Genomic DNA, 10,961 nt, shown 5'->3' on the forward strand with positions numbered 1-10,961 from the left:
GGGGCAGGAAGCGCGCCCGGCGCGGGGCAGCGTTCCTGCGGGCGGGGCGAAGAGCGCCAGGTGGCGGGCCGAGCGCCGCGCGGCCCGGGCTGGCGCCGGCACCGCCTGAGGGCAGGAGCTCGCCGGAGGCGGGGGACCGAGGCGGGCCTGGCCTTTCCTCTGCAAGAGGGAGTGCGGCGGCAGGGGACTGCTGGCCGTACCGCCGGGTGCTGCAGGGCCCGATCGTTCCATGGCCAAAACGCCCCTTTTCTGCAGGGCAAACACAGCGCAGTTCATTTCATTTCCGATTCGTTCAGAGCTGCCTGGCAGCTGAACAGCGTAGTGACTTGAAGAATCAGTTACCAATATTCGAGTGAGCGGAGGTTATCTTTATTGGGCAGCGCTGGGTGCATGGGGGATTGCTCCACCAAAATCATGCACGCCGAGAGAACCTTTCAGCCCACTCTTTATACAAGTCACTCATGCCTATTCATTAACTTTCCGGGAACTCATTAACATATCTCACACCTGGACAATTAGCACATTCCATTCAAGGACCTAGTATATCTTCAAGTTAACAACATTAACATATCTTGTGCCTGGACAATGTCCTTGAGGAGTTGTCTCTATGCAGACTCTATTCCTTAGTGGTCATGTTTAAAGTCTCCATCTTCGCCATGTTGCATGTACAACAGGAATCTAAGACCAAACGTCCCTTCTAAAGATAACCAACCCAAGGACTTAGCAGTCTGTGCATCCGTCATGTGGCAATAAGGGTCCTTGGACATCTCCCGACTTTTAACTAAACATCGGTGCGTCATCCTTTAGATAAGTGGTACAGCATTCACTATTCAGTAGAAACGCTTTATTTTTAGAGGTAAACCCCGAGATTTGAAAGAGGAGATGTACGAGTTGAAGGAAGAGTCAGCCAGCATCACATAGTGCAGGTAATCCTTTCTGCATAAACAGATACATTACGTTTATTCTGATTATTTTTTGGCTTTTTTGTCTGCCACATCTGACAGTTTCGTTTAACTAAAAAAATATATAAGAAGCTTCTCTGTTACTTTCCAGTTCTCATTTTAGTCAAAACACAGTGTGAACTAAATGGTAAGTAAAACCAGCTACGTGGCAAAAAAAATGTATCACTTTGCTTCTCTATAGGAGTATGAACTTTAGGAATCTGACCCAACTACATTACAGAATTGCTTAAATAAACACCGAGGTAAGGTATAAAAAATACAGTTGAACATCTCATTCCAGCAGGTCATTTAGAAAAATGTACCAGTAAGCTGAAAGAGTATTTCTTGAGGATTTTTTCACTTTTGTTATTGCTTTGGTTCCTATAATCACTCAGTGTATATTTACTTTCAGTGCTAGTAGTGTCATTCTGGATAGTCCTCACCAGCCTCAGCAGTTGATGGCTTACTTCAGGAGCCAATTCAGTACTGCAGGAGGACTGTGTGGAATAAAGATGCAGTAAGATTGCAGTAATTTAATATTTTATATCTGTACTCGAAAAATGAATGGTGTAAGCAAGAGAGAGACGACTACTATTTCCCCCTAGGCTGGTTGAGTCAGTGTGCGGCTCTGTCAGTCCCTGCGGCCATGCCATGGCTGCAAACCCTCTGGGTACCTGGCCTGATGGACTGCCTTCAGTGAGAGAGGGGAGGCACAAAATGGAGGGGGCAGCCTCCGATCAGGGAGAGAAGGCACAATATAGTGGAGATGACCTGCTATGATGGAAGGGAGGCACAAAATGGAGAAGACTGCTTCGTGTCAGGGAGTTGAGGCACAAAATGGTGACGATAGCCTCCTATGAAGGAAGGGAGGCACAAAATGGCGGAAGCAGCCTCCCATGAAGGAGAGGAGGCACAAAATGGAGGGGGCTCCTTCTTGTGAGAGACGGCAGGCACAGAATGGAGGGGGCTGCTTCTTGTGAGAGGGAGGAGGCACAAAATTGTGGAAATGGCCTCCTATAAGGCAGGGGAGGCACAAAATGGCAGGGGCTGCTTCTTCTGAGGGAGGGGAGGCACAAAATGGTGGAGATGGCCTCCTATGAGGGAGCTGAGGCACAAAATGGTGAAGGATGCTTCTTGTGAGAAAGAGGAGGCACAAAATGGTGGCAACGGCCACCTATGAAGCAGGGGAGGCACAAAATGGTGGGGACTGCTTCCTGTGAGGGAGAGGAGACACAAAATGCTGGAGATGGGCTGCTATGAGGGTGGGGAGGCACAAAATGCAGAGGGCAGCCCTCTGTGAGGGAGAAGAGGTGGCCTCCTGTGAGAGAGGGGAGGCACAAAATGGGGGGGCTGCTTCTTGTCAGGGAGGGGAGGCACAAAATGGTGGGGGCTGCTTCTTCTGAGGGAGGGGAGGCACAGAATGGTGGAAATGGCCTCCTATGAGGCGTGGGAGGCACAAAATGGAGGAGACTGATTCTTGTGTGGGAGGGGAGGCACAAAATGGCGGAAATGGCCTCCTATGAGGCACAGGAGGCACAAAATGGAGGGAGCAGCCTCCTGTGAGGGAGAGGAGTCACAAAATGGTGGGGGCTGCTTCTTCTGAGTGAGGGGAGGCACAAAATGGCAGGGGCTGCTTCTTGTGAGGCAGAGACACAAAATTGAGGGAGCCACCTTTTGGGAAGGAGGTGAGGTACAAAATGGTGGACATAGCTGCCTGTAACGGAGGGGAAAAATAAAAAGGTGGCAACGGCCTCCTGTGAGGGAGGAGAGGCACCAAATGGCAGGGGCTGCTTCTTTTGAGGGAGGTGAGGCACAAAATGGTGGGGATGGCCTCCTGTGAGGGAGCAGAGGCACAAAATGGAAGGAGTAGCCTCCTGTGTGGGAGGGGAGGCACAAAATGGTGAAGATGGCAGCCTGGGAGGGAGAGGAAGCACAAAATGGGGGAGGGCAGCCTTCTGTGTGGTAGGAGGCTGCCTCCTGTGTGGGAGGTAAGGCACAAAATGGTGGTGATGGCCTTCTGTGAGGGTGGGGAGGCACACAATGGAGGGAGCTGCTTGTTGTGAGGGAGGGGAGGCACAAACTGGAGGGAGGTAATGCTTGTGGGGCACAAAATGGAGGTTCTGGCTGGCTGTGAAGTCTGGTGAGCCATGTGGGCAGCCATGTTGAAACCCTGTCTGGCAGTTTGATTTGGAGTTTGAATATGTGAATTCGTGTGAATGTGGAATGTTTGTGCAGAGCTCATCACCATATCTGGGTGTGATCTTTCCTGCCTGAACGCATGGTGTTGAACCCAAACCTCTGAAGAGCTGCGCAGCTCCTCACGTGTGGACTGCACAGTAGGAGCAACACAGCAGGCTGTACCACAGCAGCAGACAGAGCATTTCTAGTCAGTGCCAGCCAGGTCTCAAACAGCTGTAGGAAATATTCCCAAAGCTGCAGAGAGAATCTGATTTATAATTTAATGTAGGTGTTTTCAGAGAGGTCACAGCGGAAGGTGACTCCTGCCTTTTGCCAGGACAAGAAAGCAGGATGGGGCAAGCCCCTGCAGTGCTTAGCTCCATGGGGTTTTCCTGAGAAGAGGCTGAGTAACTATCAGGCCAAATGTGTCGGGATGAGGCATCCAAATACAGTAATTCTTGCTTCCTATGCAACAGCTGAGTTAAAATTCATCAGTGTGCACAGATCAGCCCTTTAGAGTTAAAAGTCTGTCCCTTTGAAGGCTGCAACCCAGATGAAACAATTTCTGGAAACATCTGGTGAGGATTGAATGTATCAAATAAAAATGGCAAAGTCCCTCTTCTTGCTTGTGCTGTACTATGAGGGTAGGGGGTGATCAGGACTGCAGGCCAGAGGGGAAGTTTAATTTCTTTATACTACTCACTTAAAGCAAAACATAGAAATTCTTAAAACTGGTGGTATTTATGGTCAAATTAATTAATTTCTTACCTAAGGAATTATAAAACTGCAGTGACTGGATTTGGTTTGTGTTGGGTTAAACCTTTAGGTATGTGTTTGTTCAGGACACGGACATCCTGCTCTGTGACTAGGATGCCTATTTACTGCTGTAATACAAATACTGTTGCAAGGGATATATTGTGGTGGCACGTATGGTTGGACAGTAAACACTTAACTGTAATTGGTGATTGCTAAGGAAGGTGTTCCTGTGCCAGATTTTCCCTAGGAAGGGAATTAATGTATATGTAGTGATTGCTAAAATATAATTCTGCTCAATGCAACTTCATTTGTAGCTTGACATCCTTTTTTTGTGGAGGTATTTATGAGAATCTACAAAGAATATGTGATAACAGATTCAATTAAATTATTATGTTTCTAGTGTACAGGGCAGGAAGAAACTTCATTTGTGGTTCCAATTTCATCCCATCCTCTTAATTGTATGTGCAGTAACACCACACCTTGACATTTGCAAAGTGGCATCAGATCACCCCTGAGTTTGAAATGTGATTCCTAGCCCATGATTACGTAAAATTAAACTGCTGCATAAGTACATTGGGAATTTGACAGGACAACCCTTGCTTCAAGAGACAAATGATTAATAACTTTATGAGTGCTTTCCAATTTATTAAAAAAAATTACATAGGAGTAAGAAATGGTATCGTGTGGTCATACATTTTGGTTCGTTGAGCCTATTTCTAGGTACTATTTTGAGCATTTCCGTCAGCTTAGAGTGGCAGACTTAACAAAAAAGTATAGTATAAATCATTCTGGGTGTTAGAGCTGGCAGCTCTAAATAAATACAGCTGACAGCTCAAATAGCTGTTCCATTGACAGTATGTGGTCTAAATGTGTTAACAAATGTGTAGACTCAGCAGTTTGGGATTAGTTTAGCAAATAAATTACAAAATAGCGCTGTGATCCAGCAAAAAGTACAATGCTTGTGTATCCCTGGCCTGCACGCTTTGTTAATACTGTAACAGGCCTTTGTAGCTCTATGTGAAAATACAACACTGCAGCTAGATGCAGGGGTCCTGTTAAGAGTATCATTCATCTCCCTCGAATTTCTTCTTAGTATGATGTCAAGGAATATGAGCAACTGTCTGTGTATCGTGGTGAGTAGAGATGGGTTAGTAATGGATGTATTTGCTTTGCAGGATCAGAGATTTCATAAAAGAAGGTAGCAACTGTACACTAGCTCTGTTTATGATTAAGGATGCAAAGTTACTGAAGAGCAATAAAACCGGACTTTCATGCAAAACTTGAGACATTTAAATGCTTTGATTTGTATAATGTGTTTAGCAGGAATGCCTAGTGTTGTTACTAGCCAAGAACACATTTCATTTTTTGTGAATGTCCTGTGACATTCATATTATGCTTTGAGAATCTCCACAGGTCTGATCCTCAGCTTGTGTACATCTGAGTAACTCTGTTTAAGTTGCTGATACTCTAGTGATTTATGCCACGTGAGCATATTTCATAATGCTAAGAAATATTGTTAAAATTCAGTCAGTTTGTATTATTTTTGCACAATAAAAGGAAAAATGTGATGACCATATTAAATTCTCATGTGCACTGAGTATACCAGCTAGAAACAACTTGTACGCCAAATTAAGCTACTAGAAAACATTTTGAAATGGGACAAAAATTCTGTTTTCAATCATCAACTGTTAAGAATTGTGGATTTATATATATATATATATGTTATTTTTCAAAGCGGTAGATGTTCCTTGGCTGGCTCTCCAGTACTTGGCTCCCAGAAGTGTAGATGGCTGCAGAGAAGTTGTAGAGGTGAGTACTCAGGGATGAATCATTATAGATTTTGCAGCTGTCTAGAGTGTCTTGGAGGATGGCACTCCATGAACTTTTCTCCACACTGAGTAAAGGAGAATTTTAATTTATTTAACTGCTTTTGCTTCAGTGATGAACATGCTTGAAGCCAACAGGAATTTTTCAATTACTGTTTTGTTAGGTTTGCAAAATACAGGTTGGGAGAGAGAAAAGGGCCTAGCATATCTGAACATTAGCTACGTGGACTCTGTCTTTGTTGCTCTGAAAGATAATATAGCCCTTCTTGCAAGTGCATTCAGATTCTTTAATCTTTTCCCCAGAAACAGCTGGTTATCTCATAAGCAGTGCATCTCTGGTTTTGGGTTGGTTGTTTTTTTTCTGCACAATTACCAGTATTTACCAAGACTTTTGAAAAGAAAAAAATGCAGTTAAATTTGAATGTAGTCATTTGCAGCAAAGGAAGAAATGCATTGAAACTGCGGTAACTAAAACCATTCACTTTGCTTAACAGGCTTCTGTTGTGTTCTACTGACTCCTACAAGCTGCGTGTGTATGAACTACAATATATAGCACTTGTTAATGTTGAAATCAAGTGAATATATAAATATTCCTTCAGAGGATCTGAACGTATTTCTTTTCTAATGACTGAATTGTTTGTTCATAAGAAGACGTTTCTTCAGCATCCCCACAGATGGATGCCTTTGTGAAGGACATTTTTAATATGGCAGACATAGCCCAGAAATACTGGGTAGAGTACACCGGAGCTTTCTCAGCATGCATTTCCTCAAATTCTTCCTCCACATTTTTAGTCCTCTGTATTGAGAAAACTAGAAAATACCACCAAGAAAGTATCTTTTGCTTCCCCTCTGCTTTTTAAAGCCTCACAGTTATCTGAAACGTAAGTTCACATAGACTTCCCTTTTAATCCTTTCTGCAGGAAAGCATGTGTTTTTTACTTTCGTGTTCTCTTAATTGGCTACTGTAAAATAAGCAGTGTGAAGATGCAACAATCTCATGCAGATACACATATGACTGCTTTTCACTTGGAAGTTAGTGAGAAGTTTTATCCTCACTTACCTCACAACTGTATCTGAGCTCCTAGTCTTTGACAAAGACCTGAGTGTTTTGAGAACTTCAAGCTTAATCCAGAAGGCCTATTGTAAACAGAACTCACACTGATTTCAAAAGATGTTCCATATATGAAGATCTGATAAGATCAAGATCATGGAAGGATTAACACTTTTAGTTGAAAAATTCATGTTTCAGTGTAGCAGTCAGAAAACCAGACACAAGCTACATTATATAATTAATTTTTATTGGATATTTTTAAGGGAATTGTCTGCTAAAGTAGAGTTTAGAATATGGTAAATGGTCCACACAATGAAAAAAATCAGTCAGTGTTTCATTATGTTGCTAAGGCAATGAACAGATACTGTCAAGATAAATAAGGGGCTCCTGATTTTCAAGGTTTTGGAGTGTCTCTTGCAGATTCATCTCAATTCTATCTTGTTTGGTCCTTTTGAACCTCTAAGACTGCACCATTTCCTGGAATTCTGTGGAAGATAGGAGAATATTTACAAAAGAAATATTAAAATGAAAGGATTAGGAGTTAAAGATTAGTGGTTTGTCAAGACATTTAGAATATGAGTGAACAGAAAACAGTTACCTGATAGATGACTATAGGGCAAGAAACATGTATGGAAGAGAGATTGCCTAGGCTTCCTCTTCTAAACAACAGATGGAAAGGCAGTGGTTTGCTGATATTTATGAGGAATAATAAAATATTCAGGGTAGTTTTAGCCTTTTTTCTGCATAATAATGATCTTAGGCAAAAATAATGGAATGGCTAATACGGAATTTGAGTAAGAAGTAGTTAGGAGCTGAAGTAAAAGAGTTAGAAATGAGTCCATGTGTCTTATTAGCTTATTAATGCTTCAGCAGTTGAGAAGTGTTTATTTAGAGCTCAGTCTGAAGCCATAAACATTGTGCAGTTCTATGTGTATGATAGTGAAGTATTGTGTTGTACAAGAAGACATTGTTTGGAAGAGCTTTTAAATATTTGGCTTCTGTGAGTTAGAGTATCTGATCAGTCCCGTCCCTGAATGAGTGTGTCAGTATATAGATTGCTTCATAAATCATGTCTGTTTATTCTGGCACATTTCCTAAGGAACTGGATTTAATTCCTTTCAAAGAAAGAAACAGAAGAGTTCTGTCTTCCTAAGTGCAGTGAGCTAGGGAATCTGCACACCAGCACATTCCCTGCATGCTATTCCCTAAGCCCCTTTCATGCTTGTCTAGGCAGCTTGCTTCTCTCATGGGGTGAATTGCCATTCGCTGCAATGCTTTTGTCTGAGTGCGTGCTTCCTGTTCAAAATGGGACACAGAAATATGGAATTACGAGATCAGGAGGTTTCTGCACTGAGCAGCCATTAAATCACACCGGTATTTCCACAGGGTGAGTGCAATATGCTGCTTCCTAAAACAGCTGCTTCTTCCTATCTGGTCCTTAACCTGCCACTGAAGATAAATAGCATGCATCCCCATGTGGAGAGCCTGTTGTGGGATCTTCTGTCGGGGTAGTGACACTTGATCATTCTGTTCTCCTTATTATGCGAAACAGATACTGAGCTACATGCTGCTAGCTCTTGCATATTGTGAATTATTTCACTGACTAGTGGAATTTCTGTTGGGAAATAACTGCTGTAAATGACCCAACATATATGCTGTTGATTCTCCTGTGCAGAGCTGGTTCTTTTGTCTTTGATTTTACATTTGTGTATTACAAGTGATGCTAGTGCTGCCTTAAATCAGAGCAAGTGGGAGGAGAAATAAGGGGCAGTCCCTTTCAAAACAATTGGAAATCTATGAGTGGCAATGGGAAAGTTCCTTAGAGCAGCTTAGATGGGTTTTTTTGACTTGCTTATGCAAAAGAGTTGCAGAGATGAACCTGTAAGATCGGGGACTGATTCTGCCCTTAAACAGGTTGCTACTGCAAGGGTTTCAGTAAAATTGCTGGAGGTGCACTAATGTACGTACCATTGACATAAAAGAGAATCATGAATCATTACAACACATCCTGAGAAGTCTTATTCTATCTATAAATAAGTTAATACCTTCAGCCCCAATTTTACCATCCCCATCATGATCTGCAGCTGCCAAGAAGGTCTTGGTTTCTGAGGTGGTTAACACTCTGGCTCCACACTCAAACCTCTGAAGGAAATACCTAGGAAGAAAACAACTTTGATTATGATTTTCACAGAATATTATTCTTTCATGCTGTCTGTATAATAAAACTGATAGCTATCTATAAATAAATAATTTAAGATAAATCTTAGCCATAAACTTTTCTGCTTTTTAAACCTAGCCCTGATACAATTGATTCTGCCCACTAACAAAATCCAGCCCTGGGCATTATTTTTTTATATGCGGAGCATTAAATGGAGGTGTTTATTAATTTGTTTTTCTCTGTCAGGATTGTCTACTTAAATATACCTTTCACAATCTGCTGAAGGTTTTATCAACTTTTAGCATAACTTGTGCTCTCATTTACAGAACAGTTACAGAAAGAAAAAAGTGCTGATTTTGCATAGCCTCTAAATAGTTAACAAAATCCTTACTTGAGCTCATCTTCCTCAATAAAGCCACTTTGATCATTGTCGAGAATCCGGAAGATCTCCTTGATTTGGCTGCTACTCTTTTTAGACATCCCACTGATCTGAAAGAATTTTTTGGGACTAAAGGAATCTGGAGCTGAAAATAAATTAATAAATAAATTAACCCCAGACCATTGCATTCACTGTTCCTAAATGGTCTGAGGATACTGCTTTGTTACATTTTAATTGTTCTAAACATGAACGATAGATAAAGGCTGCAGAGAATGAATTTTGCCACACTGCATCATACCCTCCTAAACATTAAAAAAAAAAAAATCACCTGGGCATAAATTACAAGCTGACATTATAAACTGATCATGAACAAATATACTGTGACAGCTAAATAGAGAGACTACAGAAATCTGTTTACAGTATGCACTTGTTCAGTATTCCTTTGGGACTGAATTAAACTTGCCATGTTTATAGATTCTTAGAGTTTTAATTGTTTTCTCACCTTGGCAGTCCCGCAGAGCAGCAGCAATATCAGAAGGGCTTAGATAGTCTGTAAGGCTCATTTTAAACCTGTGCAAAATAGTATATTGCAAACAGATTTGTGAAATGCAAATGTGTTTCAAAGAATACTATATGGATAACAAGACTTCTAAAGGTAGAGGAATCTAATTGATTAAACCAACATCGCTGCTATTCCTAAACAAATTAGAAGGTCTAGTACATTACCTCCTTAAAAACAGCAGTGCTGAAATAATACTTTTTAATTACATGGATTATGTAAATGATATTGTGAGTCCATGATCAATTTTTTATCATTTACCTGCATCCTATTTAAGTACAGCACATTTTTAAACTCGTTAATGTAATCGTTAATCTAATAACTAGTTTAGCTGGAAGGCATAGCATCTGGCAATACAAATAACAGTATATGCAGTAGAAAAAAGAAAGTCAGGAAGGTTTGCTTCTGTTTTCTCCCCCAACAGCTCTGAAGAATAAAAAGAAAACTGATACTTATCTATGTAAGATCCATCCGTATATAATACCAGCAATTAAAATAAGAATCTTAGAACAATGGTGTTCTAAGCTCTGCACAGCTGCTCACCTTTATAGTTTTCTCAGCTAGGTAAAGGAAAAATAGCTGAGGAGATTCCAGGTAAAATAGTAATGTTGGCTCTGGGTTGCCACTCTGTCTTATAAAGGATTCAAAAGGTGACAATAACCACTACTTAGGTTACTGTTTCATGGATCAAATGTTTGCTTTGAGACCTAGCTCAAATTTCTTCCTCAACTAATTAAACTTTTCTTTCTATTTTTATCCTAAGATAATATGGACAAGAAGAACAGTCTTTCTAATAAATCTACTTGTGCTTAATTAAGTACAACTCTGCCATTAAAACATAGCCTTTCGATCTCCAAGTATGCTTAAGATTTTCAGTTAACCTCTGGACCTTAAAGTCACTCATTGGAAGGTGACTCCAGCAGTCAAATCCTTATAAAAAGAAACTAGGTTGGTTACCCTAAGTCTGTTGATCCTTCGGAATGTAGAAAGGAAGTTGGAGATGAAAGATCAGAGGTGACAATGTGCCATTCTGACAAAGATAACTTGTCACTAGGATAGGGGAAAGCATGCTATGGTTTGGGCTGATCTTTGTACGATAAGCTTCATTTCATA

At 41.3% G+C, this 10,961-nt stretch overlaps 1 protein-coding gene across 1 annotated transcript; it reads right to left on the reverse strand.

Moving 5' to 3' along the window:
- Positions 1-6,989: 6,989 nt before the first annotated feature.
- On the reverse strand, positions 6,990-10,498 carry LOC101921818 (parvalbumin, thymic CPV3). Its single transcript, XM_005228957.3, has 5 exons — positions 10,392-10,498; positions 9,792-9,859; positions 9,302-9,434; positions 8,798-8,907; positions 6,990-7,237 (listed from the first exon to the last, which is right to left on the reverse strand). The coding sequence occupies exons 2-5, from the start codon at positions 9,850-9,852 to the stop codon at positions 7,212-7,214; spliced, it is 330 nt and encodes a 109-aa protein (XP_005229014.1). The 5' UTR covers positions 9,853-9,859; positions 10,392-10,498; the 3' UTR covers positions 6,990-7,211.
- Between the last annotated feature and the right edge of the window lie 463 nt (positions 10,499-10,961).

The sequence above is a fragment of the Falco peregrinus genome, chromosome 5 (genome assembly GCF_023634155.1).
Source record: "Falco peregrinus isolate bFalPer1 chromosome 5, bFalPer1.pri, whole genome shotgun sequence".
Classification (NCBI taxonomy): Eukaryota; Metazoa; Chordata; class Aves; order Falconiformes; family Falconidae; genus Falco; species Falco peregrinus.